Raw genomic sequence first — 23,010 nt, 5'->3', positions numbered from 1 at the left:
CTGGAAGAAGATAATTGCCAATAAGTTCAGCCTTTGCAGTTGTTCATCTTCTACATTTTCACATTTATTTGAAACTTGGTAAAAGTAGCAGTGCATCTTTTTACGTAGGCAGACAGATATAAAAGACTATCCAGCTCATAACACTGAAGCATCATTACTGGAAAGACATGAGAAATCACTGAAAACTCTTCATGCATGTATGTGCACCTTTTTTTTCAGAATTAATTAATTGCACAAGTGCAGTAACTTCAGATAGTCTTTTTTAAAAATATAATAAAACAAGTCCATCAGCAACTAGTAACATTTCTTCTAGCAAATATGAGTCATTCATCAAATGCTGGTGATTGTTGTGGGTATAATAATAACATACTTTGTAAACCGCTCTAAGTGGGTGTTGTTCTGAAAGGAGGTATATAAGTCGAATGTTGTTGTTGTTCTTATTATTAACACTGTTAGTCTTTTAAGGTGCTGCTGTTTTATTTTCCCGCTGCAGACTAACATGGCTCCTGTGGAATATATAAAAACATGACCTCTATTTAACTGCTTCAAAAACTCTTTGGAATGTTTCAGAGTTCACCAAAGGAAGCCACTAAATAAACTGTCCATTTCGGAACAGGAAATTAATCCCATGATCTACCCTTGCAAGTATTCCGGAAACAGCAAAAACTTACCCAAACTTTAAAAACTGAATGGAAAGAAAACTGAATGGAAAGAAAAGCTACCAAAGGGTCACCGAGAGCATAGTGCTGCCAGCCTTCTTGTGATGAAGCCACTTACAGAACAGTTTCTATTTCACTTTTGCTTCCTATTTTATTTTATTATCTATTCTTAGGCAATCCAGAGAACATGAAGTGACCAAAAAGCCCCACAGCCATTAGTGGGTCAGGCTTGCCTAACATGCAGGCTGCACTGCCTTTCATTTTATTTGACTTATGAGACTGAGCTTTGTACTTGGCTCAGGTTCTTTAAACAGGCAATGCAATACCACCACGGCATTTTAACAAAAAACTGCTCTCAAAGGCATTTACAGCACAAACAGAAAATCAAAACAACAACAAAAAAATCTGTGAGTAAAATCAAGAAAAATTACAATTTTTTTGGTACTTTTGTTTCCTGGCTTCCAGGTAAGGGCAACCAAAAGACCAATACAAACTTTTTCATTATTATCTGAGCATGTGTTTTTAATTTTCTTTAGCAAGTGTTTAAGTCACTGCTTGGGATCTTCACACATAATTTACAAAGACTGAATAAGGAGACAGGGGTCTGTGAGAAGTGTGCATCTATCATGGCTTCAGAAAAAAACAGGAAGGCTGAAAAATAAATGTAAACCCACCTTCTTGTGCAGCCAGATGCATTTATATGCAGTATTTAAATCAATTAAAATTGTTCTGTTCCCCCCACACATGCATAAAAAGATTCAAGAGGCAAAAAAAATTTTTTATGTTCATATTGGCTCTGCCGTGCATTTTACCACAAGCAGATGTAATTTGTATGTGGTACTTATTGAATGAATTTCCCAATGAATACATACAAAAGTTAGCAAAATTTATTTTAAAATGTACTGACGTTGTCTTTTGCACCTGTCTGCTTTTGGTTTCAAACATGCTCATTAGTAGAAGGAGAGACATCTATGAAAGTTACGTACATTAAGGATTTAAATCAACTGAAAATGAATTTCTGAAGTAGTGCTTCCCCGAACCTACTCTCTCTCTCTCTCTCTCTCTCTCTCTCTCACACACACACACACACACACACACACACACACACACAAATTCTACCTCACAGGGTTGTTGTGAAAATAAAACGGAGAAAAGGAGAACAAAGTAAGCCACTTTGGGTCCCCGCTGGGGAGGAAAACAGGTCATAAACAAAGTAAATAAATATATAACCTTTCACAGTTAGAGGAACCAAGGCAGGCTTAAGTGTTCAACAATTTAGGAGAATGTTAGACACAAATACATACTGAAATTTTCAGATCTGGGGAAACAACTATAAATGGTGGGCAAATGCCATGGTTAAAGACGCAAAAGTCACTATTAAACTCCAAACAAGCTTCATAAGTATATGTGTTATGTGCCATCAAGTTGCCTCCAACCTATGGCAACCGAATTAATGAAAGACCTCCAAAATGTCCTATCATTAACAGACTTGTTCAGATCCTGTAAAGTGGAGGACATGACTTCTTTTATTGAGTCAAGCCATCTTGTTTTAGGTCTTCCTCTTTTCATACTGCCTTCCACTTTTCCAAGCAATATTGACTTTTCCAGAGAATCTTGTCTTCTCATGATGTGACCAAAGTATGATAGCCTCAGTCTTGTCATTTTAGCTTCTAAGGAGAATAAGTATTTAACAGCTATCAAGAATTTGGGAGCACACATATGTATCAGCCAATGTTCAAACTGCAACAGCAAATGATTCAGCCAACCTAATTTGCTATCTTTTCTCAGGAGCTAGAAAGACTTAATTATAATCACATCCTGCTTTAAAATGAAATCTTTAAATTTAAATAGGGGCAAACCTCTCTAAATGTAACCCTACGGAAAGGAACTAATTTCAACTGAGGAGAAAAAGATGACAATTTTAGCCAGAATGAACCATAATCCTTTTCACGAGGCGACCTGCACCCTAACTTGGGCTGATTCCGCACACATTGGATAATGCACTTTCAATGCACATTATCAATTGTTTGAGGTGGATTTTTTGTTCCGCACACAAAAAAATCCATTCCAAATGATCTATAAAGAGGATTGGAAGTGCATTATCCAACGTGTGCGGAATCACTCTTGGATAGCCCAAGCAAGCTTGATTTTGCCAGATCTCAGAAGCTAAGCAGGGTCAGCCTTGGTTAGTAATTGGATAGGAGACCTCCAACAAAAGACCAGGGTTGCAAAAGCAGGCAATGACAATCCACCTCTGTTAGTCTCTTGCCATGAAAACCCCAACAGGGGTTGCCATAAGTCAGCTATGACTTGACAGCACTCTCCACCACCAGAGGACCTGCAAAGAACTGGGTGACCAGTTACCATTCACGCCTGCCTCTTCTAGTAAGGAGCACACTCATGGCTATGCCCACCATTGCTTGTGTATTTGGGCACACAAGAATTAGAAAACTAGTGTGCTGTAGCAGTTAGAGTGGCAGTCTAGGATCTGAATGACCCAGATTCGAATCCTCGCTTTGCCATGGAAGCTTGCTAGGTGATCGTCGACCAGTCACATCCTCTTAGACTAACCTACCTCAGAGGATTGTTGTGAGGATAAAACAGAGAGCGATATGAGCTGCTTTGGTTCTCCATTCGGGAGAACAAGGAGTATAAAGGAAGTAAATAAGCCACACAGAAAGCACTCGGGCGTTCATATCTTCCCTACTCCAGAACAGCTTTATAACGTAAAGCACCGCTGCCCCCTTAGACTACTAAAACCGCAACGCCCAGAAAATACGGGGGGGGGGGGTGGAGCGACACAGAAGAGCTGAGCGTTACCCCCATCCCATTCTCTGCGTCCATGCACACGATCACATATACACGCGTACAGAGTCCCAGCGCCCCAAGAGCATGGAGATGAGGGAACGCCCAACGAAACGAACCCTCCGCTTTGCCTGACACCGGCTGGCTTTCAAGAGAGAAGCCGCTCCGCTCCGCTCGGCTCAGCCCATCCCATCCCGGACGTCGGAAGTGCTAGACTGGGGCGGGCAGCCGAGCGAGGCGCTTTCAGGTGCCCCATTCTCGCCTCGGGGGCAGTGGGGGGAGCCCGGGGACGCTCCCTCCCTCAAGGAGGCACTCAGTCTCACCTCCCAAGCTTAACTCCCGCGCACGCAGAGCCCGCCTCCCCCCTCCCCCGAGGGCTGGCCTAGGCCCTCCCCCGCCGGCGAGACGAAGACGAGCCTGAGCGGGGGCGAAAGCCTCCTGCCTGCATTACGGGCCCCTCTTTAGGCGGCCGTCACCACACAAGGTCTCGCGGTAAAGGTCTGTATGTTCTCACCTGCCCCTTCGCTCTGGAGGCCGCGCAACTCGAGAGGTGGAGACGGCGTCCGAGGCCTCTCTGTCTCTCCTCCCTTACTCGTTCCCCCGCTTCCGTCCGGCCTTCTCGCCTCAACCGCTACAGCGCCGCCTGCCGCTCGGAGGCCGCCTCAAGCGCCGCTGCCACAGTGACGATAACCGGGCCGCCTAGTGGCTGCCTTCGGCGCGTGGGGGAAAGACAGCGCTTCCTCCAGATTGGCAGCGGTGCCTTCCCAGGGCGGTCCGTACTTGTCCTGGCCATCTCCTGATTGGCCGCCATGGGGAAAAACACCTTGCTCCATTGTGCGGGCGGAAGAGCTTCGCCGCTGCTGATAGGCTGATGCATTATTCTTCACCAGCCACCCTCTATAAATCCCGCCTCCATACCCGGAAGTAGCTTTTCCGAGCCTAGACGAACTCTAGAGAATAGTAAGGAATGTCGGCTGCTCTAGTAACTAGTCTCGCTCGCGTAATTCACACCGAAAGGGCTACGGGCGCGGGGCAAGCTATGCATGAGGCAGGGAACTCTTCCAATGGAATCGTAATGCGCATGTGCGATCTTCTAAACTGTGAGGGGAGCCCAATAATGTCCCAATAGAGGCGGTCGCCCCCACGTGATTCTTCCCTTCCACACCAATCAGACAGGACGAAGGAATGCGCTTGCGCAGGTCCATGAGATTGACTGGTGGTGGAGAGGCGGGTCTTTCTAGAAAGGGCGTGGCATGAGAGCCTTTTCCCTCCTTGTCTCTGTGGCGTCACCAAAGAAGCAGATGCAACGGTGACGTCATGCCCCTCTCATTGGTCGCCTCCAAAGTTGAAAACGCGAAAATTCAATATTCTTCAGGCTGGAATTTTTTGCTGTTTATCCCGAAACCGGGTTTTCGCCCCCAAATTAGTGGTTTGCTTTTGCGGCCTCCAGACAGCCGGTGAGCTCACCTTCTCAGCCTGATGCCTGTCGGAACCCAATTTAGGTTGCCAGCCTCCACGTGGGGCCTGGGGCTCTCCCGAAATTGCTTCCTATTCCCAAACTACAGGGGTCAGTTCCCCTGGGAGGAAATGGCAGCTTCGGAGGGTGGACCACGTAGCATCCTATTCCTCCTGGCCTTTCTACCTCCCTTAGGCTCCGCCTCCAAATCGCCAGGATCTTCCCAACCCCCAGTTGGAGCGGCGTGCAAGTTGCCCCCACCCCCGGCATGAGAGACTCGGGCGTAAAAGCGCTCATTGAAGAGTGCTTTTACACCCCACAGTTTTTTGGTGGATCTCGCCCGCCGCACCGCAAATAAAGCAAGGGAGGATCTTGAGCCAGCCAGTGCGGCTCTGAAGGTAGAAGAATGAGGAAGGGAGGGAAGAGCTGGTCAGAGCCCTCCCTTTCACTTTCCTTTGCAAGGAGGAAGAGCTGGCGCTGCTCAGGAAGGTCTTCGTCGTGCCCTATACAACCCGGGCCAGGCAGGTGTGCGACGGCGAGGCCTGTGTTCAAATCTCGCTTCAGCTGGGAACCGACGTCCGAATGCCTCTTTCGGGGCCAAATTCTGCCTGTTTAATTGGAACCATGAGAAAGAAGGGTTCCAAAGACCAAGAGGGCTCCCCTTTTGGCAGTGATGGTTTTCAGTCCAGATTGGTTGCAAAAGCTAAGCACTCTGCTGGTTTTTGTGACTGAGAAAAGATTTTTTTCTTTTTGTCACTAATAATGTTTTTTTTTCCAAAGAGGGATCACTGGAGCTTGTCGCCTTACTTTATGAAAAACAGCTGTGGGGCAAAAATGCCTGTAACTAAAGAGAGCTTACATAGTCAGAGGCAACAAACCTCTGAATCTTAGAGCCAGGAGGAGGCAGTGGGCCCTTGACTTCTAGCCCCTGTTTGTTGGCTCTCTAGGGCAACTGGTTTGGCTGATGGGTGAAATGGGATGCTGGACTAGATGGGCCACTGGTTGGATCCAGCAGGGCTCAGCTTCTGTTCTTTTGTAAGTGGTGTGTCACTCTGATCTTTGCAGGTGTACTGTCTAAGCCATGCTGCTCTTTCCCCTGATGCTTGCCTTTGGTCTGATGGCTGGCTCTTCCTCTCTGGACAACGGGCTGCTGAGGACTCCGCCGATGGGCTGGGTGCCGTGGGAACGTTTCCGATGTAACACAGACTGCAAAAAGGAGCCTGATAATTGTATCAGGTGGGACAAATGTGGGTCCTGAGTTGCTCTGAACTCCTTGCCTTGTATGAATGAATGATTTGGCTGCTTTTCTTAGTAAGGCTTATCTGCCAAGTGCCATCTGCAGGCACATGAAGTGCAAATGCTCACCTGTATTGCCTGTGCTTGGATTTCTCAGCCATTCCAATGTGATGTAATGGTTAGGGTGTTAGACTAGGATCTGGGAGACCTAGGTTTGAATCCCCTCTCTGCCATGGAAGCTCACTGAATGACCTTGGGCCAGTCACGCTGTCTCAGTCTAACCTACCTCACAGGGTTCTTATGAGGATAAAATGGAGGAGAAGAGAATGATATAATCTGCATTGGGTCCCCATTGGGGAGAAAGGCAAGCTGTAAATGAAGTAAATAAATAAATACCACATGAGAAATGACTCCAGGGGCTGGCACTCAGGGTGGTTTCTTGTGTGTTTCGAGCACCATGTCTGGATCTCTTTCTACAACCACTCCCCAACCAGCATCATAAGGACTCATTAGTGGCCAGCTTGCAAATCCACTTTCCCTTTGATTCACCTGCCCGAGCAGGTGCTTCCTAGCAGATCTTGCAGGCTTGAGTGATAGGTACACTTTCAGCGTGGTGCTCAAGGGCTCCTTTGGCTGCCACCACTGAAATGTGTACTGTGGTCCCACCACAACCATGAGGCTAACTTGATTCTTGCAGCTGCCCAACCCCTCCCACCAGTAGCTTCTTTGCTGAAAATCCTTCTCTTTCCTGGCTGGTTTTCTTGTGGGAAAGAGTCACCATCATCTTCCTCCTCTTCCTTACTGAGATCTAAACTTCCTCCCCTGCCCCCAGCTTCCAGTGCTGCCCTCCTCATGAGCCAAGCCCTGGGCTAGCCTGCCATCTTGAGGTGGTCGGTGAGCTGGGAAGGTATGCAGCAGACGTTGCCCTTCCATGGCCTTTATATGTGCCTACATGCATTACTCAGTTGCTGAATTAGATGACTACGTGGCCTTGATGTTGCATCCCCAGAGCTGTGGGTGGCCTCAGTGGTTACATGAGCAGACTCCAGAGGTATTCAGGATATGGCCTTGCCATTGGTTCAATGGATCTCTGCCTTAGTCCAAGTCTTGAGGTTTTTTTCATTCTCCTGTATATTTTAGCTGCCATGCTCTGGGCACACTGCAGCCTGTCTCCACACTTGCAGTTACACAGGCCCACAGGGCCATCAGGCTGTTAGTTACTGGTGGGTAAGCTCTGTAATTGCCTGATCCCCCCTTTTTCAGCTTGCTCCTGCCCCAGGGCAAAGGTGTGCTTGTAGCCTCTTTGGACCAGCTAGCTGGTGAACCTCTTGTGACCACCTGAGGACAACTGGTGCTGCAGACTCCCCTGGGCATCACTGATGAGCCATGCTTGTTTCACAGTCAGAATGGAATTAAGCTCTCCTACACTTGAGTCCTAAGTGGAGGCTCGAGACTCAGAAAAGATGGCTAGAGTCCACTTGGCTCTCCAGGCACGGAAGGAAAGATAGTGTAAGCTCCCTAGAAGCAAAGATGGAAATGGTCATGAGCAGCCTGGGACCACCTGCTGTGAATGTGCCACTGGTGTGATATTCCCTGAAGCCCAGCTGTGCTCTGGAATGTTGACCTAGATATTTTGTGCACAAAGGTTGCATTGCTTCTACATCCCACACCTGTGTTGGCACAGGGACAGCCCCACCAACCTGGAAATGCCTGTGCATGAGTTCTGACTTGACAAGGGGGCTGCAGATTTGCTTTCCCATCCTTCTAAATCATTCCTCTCTCCAAAGGGCCTGTCTCCACTACCCTTGCTGCCTTTAAAGATGCAAGCCTAGCTCAGCAGCAATATTAATCGGAAATGCTGCCAGAGTTTACTTGTGTGTGTAAAGTGCCATCAAGTCACAGCCGCCTTTCATGGGGCTTTCAAGGCAAGAGACTTTCAGAGATGTTTTGCTATTGCCTGTCTTTGAAAAACAACCCTGACCTTTCTTGGTGGTCTCCCATCTAAGTACTAACCGGTGCTGACTCTGCTTAGCTTCCACAACCTGACAAGATCAGACTACCCTGGGCCATCCGGGTAAGTACACTTGTTAATGATTTACATTTGAGCTTTCTGTAAAAATAAGAAAATTAAATAAAATATAATTACAAAAAAAAGAAAAGAAATGTTAACTCATCTAAAAGAGCAAGATACTGAACAGAGATACAATAAAGACAATCCCTGTCTTCAGGTTAGCTCTCTAACTCTCCCTTGTTCACAGTGAACGCTTGATCAAGGCAATGGCAGACCGGCTGGCTGAAGATGGCTGGAAGGAGCTTGGCTATGAATACATAAACCTGGATGACTGCTGGGAAGCTGAAGAAAGGGACTCTCAGGGCAGACTGCAAGCAGATGCCGAGAGATTTCCCAGTGGCATTAAAGCTCTTGTGGATTACGTAAGTTCAACAAGTGCCTCGTTCTGAAGACTCGCATTCTCTCTTTGGAAGCAGCAAGAAAAAGTGGGCCAGCTAGATTTTAAGGTGCCGCAGACCCTTGTTGTTTCTGCCGCAGTGGAATGACATGGCTAGAATTGTAAATAATTACAGGATGAGGGCCACATCACTGCAGGAAAGTATTTCTGTCCCATTTTGGTTTGGGTCATTCGTAAACAAAAGGAATAGAAGTAGCAATTCTCATAGGAGGAACCAGTTGGCTCTATGTTCAGTTGCACACAGGAGACAAATATGCATTTCTTCTGCAGGTGGGTGCAGGGTGCAAAGTTCACATGCAGGAGGCTTGCTAGTGTAACAGCCATGGTTCCGTAGGCCAGCATTTGTTGCTGAAATTCCAAATGCATGAAAAAAATCTTCCTGTGGGCCTCAGTCACAGCTGCTGTTTTCTCCGCACTTAACCAGAGCACAGGCCATGAAGGCTGTCATATGAAATGCATGTCTTGGTGTTAACCCAGGTGATGGGCCTCATTTTATTAACTTATGAGCTGTGAACTTTATAACAATCCAATTCTGACTGTAGTCTTAACAGTGCAATCCTAGACAGAGCTGGGCTTAGACTGGAGCAACTCTGCTTAAGCTTGCACTGTTAGCCAGGTTTATTAGACGGAATGTCCAATTTTAGAGCCTGGTCTTGGGCAAATTCACTCAGAAGTAACCTTGAAATCAGTGTTGCTGATTTCAGTGGGTTCCAATCTGCTACGTCACTACTTGGGAGAAAGCCTCGTTGGGCTTTGTTACGACCCTCTTTCTGTCCTTGGTTAGATTTTGCTTTTAACCCTTCTCTTACACCCTCTGCCCCCAGGTATTATATATTCCAAAATAATTCATTTAAATTTCCCCTTGAATCATATGCTCAAGTGTCAGGCTTCTTCGTGGGACTATGTGGCCCTGAGGATAGGAATGGGATATATAGGGATGGCAGATAACTCTGGGCTGAAATAAACAAAACAAAATAAACTTTTTTTACAAGTGTATCGGTTTCATACTGTTAATTAAGCTTGATGGTTTCAAAGATAGTTATGAGTTCTTAAAGTTTTTTTTTCTCATCGATTCAGTCATACAGATATACACAAACTTTCTTGTCAGTTCTTGCCAGATAAGCACTTCACTCCAGACACTCGTGTGCAAAAGTTAAAGTTGCTTTATTAGAGATATATCAGTATCAGGGTACTCAGACGGTCGTGACGCAAGGTGAGTGAGCAGTATTAATGATAGGGGAACATTCCTGCCCCTGGGAATGGGAGAACGTTAGGGGTTTGGCGTGAAAGGTCCAGGCCTGTGGGAGAAGGGAACGGGGAGGAATGAATTCACCACAATTCTCAGGGAGGACTGGTGCTAGCCGGCGTTCCAAGGCTACGTTCTCAAGCCAGCTGGGAAATTGAAAGTAAAACACCTGCAGATAAGTAGCTAACAGCCAAGTAGCAATTAAGTAGCCTTTACACGTTCTCAGGGGATCAAAGTATTATGCATCAAACCAACCATGATAGATATACAGGGGTGTATCTGAAATTTCTCTTTCAGGCTCACACACAATTTGCCTGCTTCAGATATCAATTTCTCACTCAAATACACATAGACGTTCACTCTCAGGCACGCACACAGTTTGCCTGCTTTAGACAGAATGTAATCTCACACACACAATTCAGGCTTCCACATGAGTTGCCTAACTGAACTAGAAAACTATCGGAAATGCATAGACACCCTCAGGCTGCACACAGCTTGCCTGCTTTGCCCAGACTCAATCTTTTCTCTCCCTCAGTAACTAAAATCTGCAGTTCTCTCCGCCCACACTCTCACTCATCAGCCAATCATCTCACTCACTCATCCCTCTCTTTCACCCCCACTCTTCATCTGTACCCCACCAAGCACTTAAAGACACACACATACTTAAAATCATCACAGGCTTTTTTCTAAGCAAACAAGTGTAGGGTGTTCCAAAGCAAGCAAAGACTGGTCAGATGATCTGACATTGCACAGAGATAAACAGATCCAGAGGAGTTAGCCGTGTTAGTCTGTAGTAGCAAAATCAAAAAGAGTCCAGTAGCACCTTTAAGACTAACCAATTTTATTTTATTGTAGCATAAGCTTTCGAGAATCAAGTTCTCTTCATCTGATGAAGAGAACTTGATTCTCGAAAGCTTATGCTACAATAAAAGAGATAAACAGAGGCATTCTAGGGTATGGATCTCCACGGATCAGTGCTGGAAACTCCTCTCCTTTGCACATTTGTGACGCCTCTTCTCAGAGGACTTGCCATATGCACAGAATTGCAACGTTTGTAAAATATTACGATGTTGTCTCACGACCTGGCCAGCTTGGGAGAAGTGCTCATGGCGGCAGTCTTACTTGGAAGTGAGGTTCACTGAATTTAGCATTGGAGCAGGGAGGTCTTGGCCTCTGGGTCTCTGTTGGTTAGCCCTTCAGGGTTGGCTGCTGCCTGAAGCAGGAGACTGGGCAAGATGGACCACCCAGCAGGGCTCTTAAGTTCTTAAGACTCACTTCTCTCCAAAAGGTAAAATGTGGATTGTGTTTTATCAGGACAGAAAGCAGGTAATAGGGAGTTTTTGCCAGGTGAAGTCGACCAGCAGCGCTAACAATGCAAATGCCTCACCAAGGAGCACGTGCGTGCATGCTCTCTCTGTTGCTCACTCTATGCCCTTGCCAAACCGGTTCCCGTACTGGCCTGTGAAATGCCGGGCAGGGGACAGCTATGATTTTCACATGTGAAGTGAGCCTTTCAAAGAGATGTCAGACCACAGAGGTTTGAGCAGGCTGCAAAGTTTAACATTGTCCTGGAGGCAAAAGCATTTAGCCCGGGGCCCTCAGTTTGTCTGCAGACCTGCTTTAGGAGGCCTTTCCTGCTAACTAGTATGGCCTGCCAGCCCTTCCAGTCTGTAACTCAATAGAGTTTTGCATCCTGTGAAGGCAGCCTACTGCATTTTCTAGTACAGGATGGCCTTCTCGGAACAGCTGCCCTCCAGGATCCAGCACAGAAGGCTCCTTCCCAGGCCAGCTTCCCAAGATCCTTTTTACTGGAGAGGCTGCAGAGCCAAGCGGTTCCCCTCCAGCATCTCGAACTTTCCTTTTCTGCCACAGGTTCATTCCAAGGGACTGAAGTTCGGCATCTACAGTGACATGGGCAACCTCACCTGTGAGGGCTACCCAGGGACAACACTAGACGCCATTGAGATGGATGCAAAGGTCTTTGCGGAGTGGGGAGTTGACATGCTGAAGCTGGACGGCTGCTTCTCCAATTCCTCTGTCAAGGCAGCTGGTTTGTGTCCTTGACGGTTGCTTAAAGGGGGTGGGGTTGCAATCTGGGTTGAAAATGGGAACTCATAAAGAAAACTGATGCATTGCAACTTATACTGGTGGGTGTCTGGAGAGAAGTTTGGGGACATGCACAACCCCTTGGTTTAATTGAGAGAGGCATTTCTTTGATGTGCTTTGGTGGATGCCTCCAAAGTTTTCCCCTTGGACATCAACTTGCAGTGATAGGCTTATACATGCTACACCAGGATGTTGCATTCTGTGAGTGTTGGACTAGGGTGTGGGAGACCTAGGTTTGAGTCCCCACTCTGCCATGAGAGGTCACTAGGTGACCTTGGGCCAGTCACATGCTGTCAGCTTAGCCGACCTCACAGGGTTGTTGGGAGGATAAAATGGAGGAGGGGAGAATGATGTTGCGAACTGTTTTGGGTCCCCATTGGAGAGGAAAGTGGGATATAAATATAAGAGCCAGCTGCTAGCTTTGCTTTTTGTCATTGCTTAGGCTACCCAAAGATGAGTGCAGCCTTGAACAAAACTGGACGGCCAATTGCTTTCTCGTGCAGCTGGCCTGCCTATGAAGGAGGCCTTCCACCAAAGGTAATCCGGCAAGCAATTTATGGAACAGCCAGCTCCAGGAGCTGGCTTTGTCTTGTGACTTGCCTCTGAGACCTTCTTTATCAGGTGCAGTTTACTCTGCAGCTTGTTTTGTTTCACAACTGTGTCCTGTTCAACAATGAATTTGGTCACTCAGCAGAAAGGACTGTGGGGCATTATTTATTTAGAAAATGCCTAAGCTTTAGACATTTCACTTGACAATCACATAGAGCTGTGCACAATAAAATCATGATGAAAAGCAGTTAAAAACAAAAACAAACCCAAGCAATAGGAAAGCAGTGAAACTCTGATTAAAATGCAGAAATCCACTAACCTTCATTAAAACAACAGAGACATAAATTAGTTTATTCCCAGAAAATCAAAAGTGTTTGACTTGGTGCCTTTAGTACCCCAAAACCTGTTTCGGGAGAGCTGTCCATCAATGGGTACTGCAAAGGCCCGGTCAGCCAAGCCCCCGTTTGCTTGATCTCTACTTAATGGGGGAATCTGAAGAAGGCTGTGATGCAGATCTTGAGGACCAGGCAGGTTCAGGGGAGGCAGAGGAGCAGTCCTTTGAACACCATGGTACCAAACCCTTTAGGACTTTAATGCTTATAATCAGCAAATTGAATTGTGCTCGGAAATGTCTGGGCAGATTTTTTTATTCTGGTGTAATACGATCGAATGAGCATGTTCTGGTTAGTAACCTAACTGCCATATTCTAGACCACTGATGCGTCCAAATTGTTTTCAGGAACAGCCTTACGTACACTGCATGGCAGTTCTCTAGCTAGGTTATTACAAGCGCAAGGATCAGGGGCCACAGTTGGGGAAGGATGCCATGTGCACAGAATCTTCCAAATCAGGGCCGGGCCCAATAGAACTCCCAGGCTGCAAGATTGCTCTTTAAGGGGGTAGGGTCTTGAATACGAGACGGCCAGATGGGACTCTACAATTGCCATCTGGTGGCCCTAGGGATAAACACATGACTTGTTCCTGTTATTTTTATCCAGGTGAATTATACTTTACTTGGTCAAATCTGCAACCTCTGGAGGAATTTCGGTGACATTGAAGACTCCTGGAATAGCCTTTCTCGCATCATTAAGTGGTACGGAGACCATCAAGACACACTGCAACCTGTTGCCGGTCCAGGAAGGTGGAATGATCCCGACATGGTAATGCCATCTTTTCCCACCGTGCCTTCCCCCACAGACATTGTCCGCATAGGGGCAGATTTTTGTGATTTCCCCCCATGGTACTGTGGCTGCCAGTACAGCACACCAGCAACGGGGCTTCCATATGACAGATTTTCCCACTATACACTCCCCCTACCCTATAGCACTGGGGTTTTCTTAAAAAAACAGTAATCAAAGATTCTTTTTAAAAAATGGCCATTGACTTTCAATGTAACAATCCATGCAGCAGGTTCTCTGAATTCTTAGATTTCATTTTTTTTAAATGCAAGTCTTTAGCCCATGTAGTTGCAGAGGATATGCCTTTCTCCTTATATCTCCACAATAAAAGCAACTAGAGTATTTTTTTAATGAAAGCTGAAGCGGAAAAATCTCAACTTTCCTGCCCACATGTCAGCCATCCAGATTTTGTTTTCATACTTTCTAAAATTGTGCAGCAAAGCAAATTTAGGAAAGATCACAGCAAGCTGGGGAAATCCAGGGAGGTACATGAATGCACCATAATATTATGAGGAAGCAGGAAAAAAACCTGCATCTTAAAAACATCAGCCTAGGGCAAATAACTTAGGTGGAAAAGGTCTTGGTCACACTTTTCCCAGTGACGCTGGTTGCAATAGCAGAACAAATAACATGAAGGAAATGTGCCAACCAGAGGCACGTAGGAACCCTTCTGCACTTTTCAGTCATTTCTTTGGAAATCCTGAATTGTCCTGAGAAAAGTACATAGAGGAATCTTTCTCTTGTTTTTCCCCTTGTAACTCTAACATTAGAATTGGTCTTCAAGTTTAACTGATTGGCAGACATAAATGAATCTGCAGCATTTATAGGTCTCTTGGAATGGCCACTAGCATTTAAAAAGGATGAGGGATATCAGAGGTGGATGAGAGGCCCATCAATACCATTGTGGAACCCCACATGCAAAAGCAAAAGATATCTGAATGCCCAGTGCTGAAAAGAACCTTAGGAATGAGTATCCCCTTTCGGGGAGATCTGATAGGCCACTACTAGAGACAGAGCAATTGTAGAGCTGGCATGGTATAGTTGTTACAGTTTCACACTAGGATCTGGGAGACCTGGGTTCGAATCCCCCCACACTGCCATGGTAGTTTGTTGGGTGACCTTGAGCCAGTCACTCTCCATCTGCCTAACCTACGTCACAGGGTTGCTGTGAGGATAAATTGGAGAGATGATGTATGCTGCTTTGAGTCCCCATTGCAGAGAAAGGCAGAGTATTAACAAAGTCAATAGAATGTTGGAGTACAAAGAGATCAGACTGACCTAGCAGAGCCATATCTCATCTAGGTCTGAAAGCCAATAGGCCATTTGACCAGAAAAAGACAGCAATATAACTAGAAGGTATTACTGTTCAACATTCATTAAAAACAAGCAATGTTTAATTGCAGCAGCTATGTATTTGCACACATCTAACGTTATATTAAAATCCAGACCTGGCAGAGCAATATTGATGCAGTTCAAATAACCTGGGGGCAATTTGGCACTCTGAGCAAAGAAAAGGTAGGTCTGATTTGGGAGCAGATTTAACCAGCAAAGGATGGAGAGAGACATCCACCCTGCTCCCCGGCCCTGCCCAGCTGGTTAACCTGCATGCCTGAGGGAGCCACTAGAGGGCACTTCCCTTCCAAGCTCCCACTTTCTCTGCGTCCTTTATGTTGGTCTCATCCTGGAGAAGAACCAGCGTGAACCTGGAAGGAATCCACCTGTTTGGCACAGATCCTAAGAAATTGATACTGGGGCCCATGTTGCTAAAAGACAACATCTAAAGTCACCTTCAAGTGTACTCTTCTGGGAGGCGGAAGATCAATATTTAAAATATACAAACTTAGCCACCATTACCCTCACTGTGGCCACCAGCCAGCATCCCTGTTGCCCCCAGCACAAGCACAGAACAAAAAGCAAAATGGCTTCTGGCAGATGGCGCAAAGGAGCTCCTCCTTGTGAGCAGCAGAGGATGATGTGGCCAGTGCCAAACCTGCCCCCTTGGAAGGAAGGCTCTTGATATGATGCTTGACTGAAGAGAAGCCCTGCCCTGAGGTGCCAGGGGACACAATTCTGTAGATACCGTTACTGTTCAGCTTTCAAGGGAGATGCTGGCCTCTTGAGCCCCCATAGGCCCCAAAGTGGACCTGGAGCTCCAGCATCCTCAGATGACCCTTGGGGGCTCATGACTCTGCAAGACCTTTGTCTCCCGGCCTTGCCCTTCCCTGAGGCCCCTCTTGTCTGCCTGGCTGCCTCTTTTCTCCTCATCCAGACAAAATCTAGTAAGATTTCCCTTCCCTTAGCAATTTCAGGACTGGCAAGTATCATGCTGTTGTGTCAGCCATGTTCTCCTCAGAAACAGTGTCCAGCTCCTCTGCCCCAGCACGGCTCTTGTCGAGGAGTTTTCTACGACGAAGAAGGATGATCGTTTGTTATCCAGCCTGTGGAGATCTGTGGGCAGCAGTTTCCACACTCAGGCTATCAAGTGATAATTACAGTTCTCATTCTAATAACCAGCCTCCCACGTCAGTGAGAGACTAAAACCAGCCCTTTGGGGGACTGGTGTGTTTGTGCAGCTCCCAACAGTTTCAGTCATGGGTTGAGCACTTCCTGGTGGATTGTGACCCCTTTGGACACATTTGTCTCCGCCTTGAATGGCACCCTAAATCGGCAGCCCCTTCTTATCTTGTGGTAGAGGATGCCTTTGATCACAGGGGGCTACCTTCTGAGGCCAGGGTTACAAGGACAGTGTCTATAAACTGCTAGAAACGATCTGACTGTACTGGCGGGCAAAGCAAGCGTGCCTGGCATTTCTGTTTCCAGAGTCCAACTTTGATTGATTGATTGATTTGCTCTTTCCACTCTCTTAGAAGCAGTGCAGAAACTTTCTTGTATTAAATGCCTTGCTGAGCAACCTGAACCGTCTGTTTTGCAGCTGATCGCTGGCAACTTTGGCCTGAGTTATGAGCAGTCAAAAGTCCAGGTGGCTCTGTGGGCTATCCTGGCAGCTCCCCTCTTCCTGTCCTGCAACTTGCAGTCCATCTCAGCGGAGGCCAAGGACATCTTGCAGAACCCGCTCTTGATCTACATCAACCAGGATCCGCTCGGAATTCAGGGCAGGCGTATTGCCAAGGTGCATTCGGGGAGCGGCAGAATAGTGGTCTTAAGATGTAACTTTGTGTGTCTGCAGGATGGTTGTGGGGAAACTGACACGTGTGGTGTTGGAATGGGTTGCCCGTGCATCAACATGTTACAGGAAGAACATGAAGTTGTGTTATTGGAAGGCACTCACAAGGCCTTGCCTCCATTGTCTGACAGGAGCTCTCCAGGGTCTTCCCAAGCAGAGGAAGGGGGTCCCAGCACCTGCTGCCCTGAGGTTCTCTAACTAGAGATGCTGGGGGCTCCACATGTAGAGCTTCTCCTCTGCAGCTAGATTCCTAGAGTCTCACGACCACATAGGTTAGCAGGGGAGAGGAACGAGATGCTGAGTCCAAATTTCTTCCCCAAAGTGAGAGAGCTTCTTGTCCAGGCTTCTCTTGCTGCCTCCAAGTAAAATGGGGATGGGGGTAGGATGTCTCCCTGATTCTTAAAACCTCTGGCTGAACTCAGTGGAAGTGAAACCTCAGTAGGGGCGCCTCTACTTGGCTCCCTCATTGCCTGGCCTCCCGGCTTTCACCATTTAGAGGGACAGCCCCTTGGGCAGGGGTCCAACTTTTGCTTACAGAAGTTGTAAAGTAAAGTGTCATGCATGATTTTTGGCATGACAGAAAGAGTGGGAGAGATGGTGGGAGCAGTGAGGGGCGCCCATTCATAAGAAAGGGTTTGAGGGCAGCATCTCAAGCAACCAGACAGGGAAGGCAGACCAGAAGCATTCTCTGCACAACCTGAAGAGAGGAAGACTCTTCCCGCCCCCCTACCACCGCCGTCGCAAGAAGCAGCAGCCCAGTTCATGCAAAAGGCCTCAGTGCCCAATTAGGGACTTTGCATGATGGGCGGGGGAAGTCAACCAAGTCCAATTTCCTGAAGATTTGAGGGTTAATTGTGCCCCAGCCTCCCCTGTTGGCTGTTCTGGTGCCAGCAACACCTTTCACATTCCTGGCACTGAGCTTGCACAACAACACTTGCTCCTGTTTGCATCTGTGACACCAAGCAGTATCACAACGGGAGCCTTGTGTCCCCAGAGAGGTGATGAACTTCCACCACCCCCTTCTCAGTCATTAATGCTGTTCCTGCTACACCCTTCTCCTCCCCCAGACGTCTGTCACTTCCGTACATCAGATGTCGAATCACTGGGAGCCCTGCCCCATTTTCTCATCAGGTCTCGGCCGTCTGCGATACTTGCGATGCTTTCTGCCCCAGTTGTTTGGCTTTGCTTTGCTTTGCTTTGCTTTGCTCCCCCGCCCCCAAAGGCAAGTCTAATTGCTGCCTGAGGAAGGTGATCCTTAGACAGGAGTTTTGGCCCTAACAACTTAGGTGTGTGAGTGTGTGTGAGAGAGAGCGAGAGTGAGTGAGTCACACTCAGATGTAGGTTTTAGGAACTGTCAGCTTAAGTGGTCGCAGCAAGGTCAGCTTCGGCTGTGGGAGAGGGCAGAAGCCCACCAAATCCTCTCTCCGTATTTCGTCCATGGATGCAACAAGGCTTGCATCAGATTTCAGTAAAGCTTTTGATAAGGTCCCCCATGACATTCTGATGGGCAAACTGGAAGACTGTGGAGTAAACTATAGGACAGTTCGGTGGATAGGGAACTGGTTGGAGGACTGCACTCAAAGAGTGGTGGTCAACGGCGTTTCATCAGATTGGAGGGAGGTGTCCAGTGGGGTGCCGCAGGGCTCAGTTTTGGGCCCAATACTTTTCAATATTTTTTATCAATGATCTGAAGGAGTGGAAGGGCTGCTCATTAAATTTGCTGATGATACCAAATTGGGAGGGGTAGCAAACACCCAAGAAGATAGAATTAAAATTCAACAAGACCTGAATACTCTGGAGAAGTGGGCAGCTGTGAATAGGATGCAATTCAACAAAGACAAGTGCACAATATTACATCTGGGCCACAAAAATGAGAAGCAAAAATACTGGATGGGGGATACACTTCTGGGCAGTAGTATATGTGAAAGGGATCTTGGGGTAAGAGTGGACTGTAAACTGAATATGAGCAGTCAGTGTGATGCGGTGGCAAAAAAGGCTAATTCAGTCCTGGGTTGTATCAAAGGGGCCATAGCATTGAAATCGCAGGAGGTCATAGCCCCTCTCTATACTGCCTTGGTCAGGCCATACCTGGAGTATTGTGTGCAGTTCTGGAGGCCTCACTTCAAAAAGGATGTGGACAAAATCGAGAGGGTGCAGAGGAGAGCGACAAGAATGATCAGGGGTCTGGAGACTGAGCCCTACGAGGAAAGGCTGAGGGCCTTCGGAATTTGGAGAAGAGGAGGTTGAGGGGGGACATGATTGCTCTCTTTAAATATTTGAAAGGCTGTCATTTGGAGGAGGGCAAAGAGCTGTTCCAGTTGGCAGCAGAGGGTAGGACGCGAAGCAATGGGCTAAAACACATGCACAAAGTTACTGACTGGATATTAGGAAAAACTTTTTCACGGTCAGAGTAGTTCAAAAGTGGAATCAGCTGCCTAGGGAGGTGGTGAGCTCCCCTTCACTGGCAGTTTTCAAGAAGAGGCTGGATGAATACTTGTCAGAGATGCTTTAGGCTGATCCTGCACTGGGCAGGGGGTTGGACTAGATGGTCTGTATGGCCCCTTCCAACTCTATGATTCTATGATTCTAAGGCAGCGCTGTCCCAGCTGCCGAGGAAAGAGCTCAGCCTGTTGGATTCAAATTTGTCAGGCATTCTCGGAGGCTTGATAAGGTGCATTTCTGAGTGGGTGATACCAGAGGCTGGTGTTCAGTGCTGGTTGCTTTGCACTTTGTCAGAAGCCCTGTTCACAAGTTACAGCGAGCACACATACCACCTGTGTACGCTTGAGTCTTTTAAAGATGTGCATTGGGAAATTCGCATCTTACCTTCAATGCATATACAGCTGAAACCCTGCATTTATACAAGTACTGGTCCCTGGTCCCAACTGCAAGGTGAACGCATGTCAGCTCTTTCTCACAAACAAATATGAGCATGTTCATGCTGGGTGTATGAACATTCTTTGTGAAAGAATGGTGTAGTGGTGTAGTAGTTAGAATGTCAGATTAGGGTCTCAGAGACCCAGGTTCGAATCCCTGCTTTGCCATGGATGCTTGCTGGGTGACCTTTGGACAGCCACATACACTGAACCAAACCTACCTCACAGGGCTGTTGTGAGGATTCTGTGGAGGAAAAGACAAGGATGTAAGGCATTTTGGGTCCCCATTAGGGAGAAAGGCAGGGTATAAATGATGTAAAATAAAATGGCTAGAAGGACAGCCGTTTTTCAATTGGTCAGGAACATGCTGGCCCTCCCTCACCCAGTTCAAATGAGGGACAGCCTGCCTTGCTGCCTGGGAGGGGCAGCTCCTGTTCCGGTCACCTGTTGTTGGGGGCGGGCAGAGATACAACACCCTTCACAGGCCGCCAAGTGTCTCATGCTTGTTCTCATGAGACATTTGCCTAAGAACCAGGCAGGCTTAACACAGCAACCCCCCAAAAAGCAACTCAATGTCCAAGCAGGGAAGTAAAAAGCCAAGATGGGGGCGGGGCAGCAAAATGCCAGCTGGGCAGCTACCTCAGAGGAGCAAGCTGGGGCTGGAGAGGTTGGGCTCTGAGGCCCATGCCCTGTGCAATGGGAAGCAGGAATCAGCTGGCGGTGGGTCACCTGATCCTTGGCGTGGCAGTTCCTGTGCTAGAGGATACAGGGCAGAACAGCTGCCGGTCCCACTCCCCAGTGTTGCAAGTTGTAACAAATAATCATATAAATATATGATTAATAAGTATTTTTTTCAAATTGGCTACCAAAGTCCATTGGGCAGGTGAAGAAGTAGGAGGTTAAAAACGGGATGGAGACGTCTGAGAAGATCTTGAAGAATACAGCAGTTGCCTGGCTGGATCAAACCAAGAGGAGGAGCCGCATCCTCTTCCCGGGGGTGTGAAGCTGCCTCCCCTTCCCCTCTGTGGCTTTCCAAGGTCACTATTGCCTCTGAATACAATTTGCTAGGAAAAGCATAGAGATTTGGGTGTGTGCTTAGAAACTGTTGGTGTTGCATGAGGAGGAAGGGGCTTCCAGTAGCATAGTGCTTCTCGAGGAAATGGGGTGGGTACAGGAACAGTCCTGGTTTCCAAGGGTTTCCAACAGTCCTGGTTTCCTGTGCCACTCACACACATCGCTCTCCCTGTGTCTGTCTTGCAGAGCGGCCAATTTGAAGTGTGGAAGAGACCTCTTACCAACCACCAGTATGGAGTTGCGGTCCTGAACAACGGCACTGATGGGATGCCCAAGCCTTTTGCGACCAGCTTGAGGCTTCTGGGCATTTTCGATTGCCAGTTGGGCCACAAGGTCTACAATGTACTGGACCGGACGTTCTTGGGGAACTACATGATCGATGACACCATCGCCTTCAAAGTGGCTCCGACAGGGGTGGTGTTCCTCTTCTTGAGGTCACTGTGCTAATTCTTTTTTCCCCCTCGCCCCAAGGAGTTCCTTCCTTGAGGGAAGTCTGGAATTGATGTCCAAGTAGAAACCAGACTTTCCAAGCTCCTGCCTGGGATGTTTTGGAGCAACTTAGAACTTCCCTCTGGGCAGTCTGGATTTGGGTACAGGGAGAGTTTACAAAACTCCACCCAAAGGAGCAAGCATCAGGAAACTGCCTTGTTGGGTTAAGAGAAGACCCCCAAAACAAAAACCATCCTAGGCTCAGTGGAAAAGCTGGGCAAAGCAGAGACAGCACAGTTCCTACCAAACTTAGCACTTACATCTGTGCAAGGAAGCAGCCAGTGTCCCATGTGCTCCTTTCCAAACACAAGCCGCTAAATGTGGGGCTTGGTTGTCATGTCGGAAGTAGCCCTTAAGAGAGTGGGACAAACCTACCGCCGATTTCTAAGCCACTCCAGGCAATCCTCTTCCTCATTAGGATTGCCTAGCCATTCACTGCTTTACCGTCCCCCTCCAGATGCTTCTAAATGTAAGCAATAGTACTGGTTTAAATTGTCCAGTTTGATCCTCCCCCTGCCTGGACCTCTTGCCCATTTTCTCATGCGAGGAGGAGGAGGAGGCTGAGTTCTGGTCCCTTGCTTCTGTGCTACACCAGCTCAGCTGTCAGCCTTCCTCTCCTGGTGTCCTATATCGGCCACTCAGCACCCCAGCTTATCTGCTCCTTCCAGTCCTCGGGCAGGGGAGCTGAAATAAATAGGCAAACCTGTCTGATTGGAAAATGGCTGCTCTGTACTTGCTTTCCAAAGTCTGCCCTTTTAAATTCAATCAAAGTTATCCATGCCTTGATTTTTCAGCTGGTTCTGCCAACGTCCTATTGCCCCCCGGGGAAATGTCTTCTTTCGTGGCAGGGTTTTAACCAGCACCACTTTTCTTGAAAAAACCAGCAGTGGCCATTTCAACACCCCTGGTCCTCTGCTGAGAATTGTGGCTGATGGGACTGGATGGGTTAACGCCGCCCAGTCCTGTGATTCCGTGATCAGGTTCTTAAAGCAATGGTCTCATATGCCTTTTATAATGTCCGAAGCAATCAATGGCGCATAAGCTATGCTGAATAAACTCTAGTTTTGTAATCAGAATCTGCGTACTGGTGTTGAAGTAAATTCAAAACTGAGTTTGGGAGCCAACTTTTTGGAAAGAGCACAGCCCAAGTGTAGAATACTGCACTGCTGTGAAGAAGCCAAGGCGTGTCGAAGCAGCCTGCTTGCTGAAGCAGGGAAAGAAGAGCATGCGCTAGCAGGGCACCCATTAGCGAGCATGGGGGTCGCTTGCTTCTGCTCTCCCTCGCCACCATCATGTTTCAGATCCACAAGGAACATCTCTCATTCTAGCTATCTAGAATAGCTACTGTACTGTTGCTACAAGCGGACATTGCTAAAGGCCCAAATCCCTTGCCTTCAAGAAAACAGGCGTGTCTCCATTCAGTTCAACAGGTTGCAGAATGCAGAACCTTGGAGTTGGCAACAGAGACCTGTGAGGTCTCAGAGATGGACCTAGGCTCCTATGCAATAGCCACAAGTTGAAAAAGTGAGGAGGATCTTTGCTTGTGGGGCAGAAATAGGGCTTGGCCTGCTCGTTTGCATAGATTCAGTATCCTATAGGAAGACAGGTGGCAGGGCAGCAAGGGACCCGCTTTCCTTTCCAACTAGTAAGTCCACCAATGTCTGATTCCTTTTGGCCCCTGCAGG

At 47.6% G+C, this 23,010-nt stretch overlaps 2 protein-coding genes across 9 annotated transcripts in view; one reads left to right on the top strand and one right to left on the bottom strand.

The window, feature by feature from the left end:
* The window catches only part of ZC3H7A (zinc finger CCCH-type containing 7A), a 33,073-nt gene extending 29,008 nt beyond the window's left edge, over window positions 1–4,065 (bottom strand). Inside the window, exon 1 of one of the 2 annotated variants that reach the window (XM_054992942.1) lies at window positions 3,979–4,065. The gene's annotated coding sequence lies outside the window, so the exon portion shown is untranslated. Of the gene's footprint in view, window positions 1–370; window positions 425–3,978 lie in introns of those variants that run through there. The other variant, XM_054992941.1, reaches the window with a different exon arrangement.
* A 340-nt stretch (window positions 4,066–4,405) lies between these two features.
* On the top strand, window positions 4,406–22,394 carry LOC129340610 (alpha-N-acetylgalactosaminidase-like). 7 transcript variants are annotated; one of them, XM_054995503.1, is made up of 8 exons: window positions 4,406–4,424; window positions 5,986–6,156; window positions 8,415–8,589; window positions 11,743–11,920; window positions 12,419–12,513; window positions 13,523–13,684; window positions 16,635–16,832; window positions 21,023–22,394. In XM_054995503.1, exons 2-8 carry the CDS (start codon window positions 6,002–6,004, stop codon window positions 21,281–21,283), a joined length of 1,224 nt encoding a protein of 407 aa, XP_054851478.1. In that variant the 5' UTR covers window positions 4,406–4,424; window positions 5,986–6,001; the 3' UTR covers window positions 21,284–22,394. The 7 variants fall into 7 exon arrangements, with proteins under 7 accessions (XP_054851478.1, XP_054851477.1, XP_054851475.1 ...); XM_054995502.1 differs by lacking the exon at window positions 4,406–4,424 and adding an exon at window positions 4,706–4,773; XM_054995500.1 differs by lacking the exon at window positions 4,406–4,424 and adding an exon at window positions 4,781–4,921.
* The last annotated feature ends 616 nt before the right edge of the window (window positions 22,395–23,010 follow it).

The sequence above is a fragment of the Eublepharis macularius genome, chromosome 12 (assembly GCF_028583425.1).
Source record: "Eublepharis macularius isolate TG4126 chromosome 12, MPM_Emac_v1.0, whole genome shotgun sequence".
Taxonomy (NCBI): domain Eukaryota; kingdom Metazoa; phylum Chordata; class Lepidosauria; order Squamata; family Eublepharidae; genus Eublepharis; species Eublepharis macularius.
This window is presented reverse-complemented; position numbering and strand designations above follow the sequence as displayed.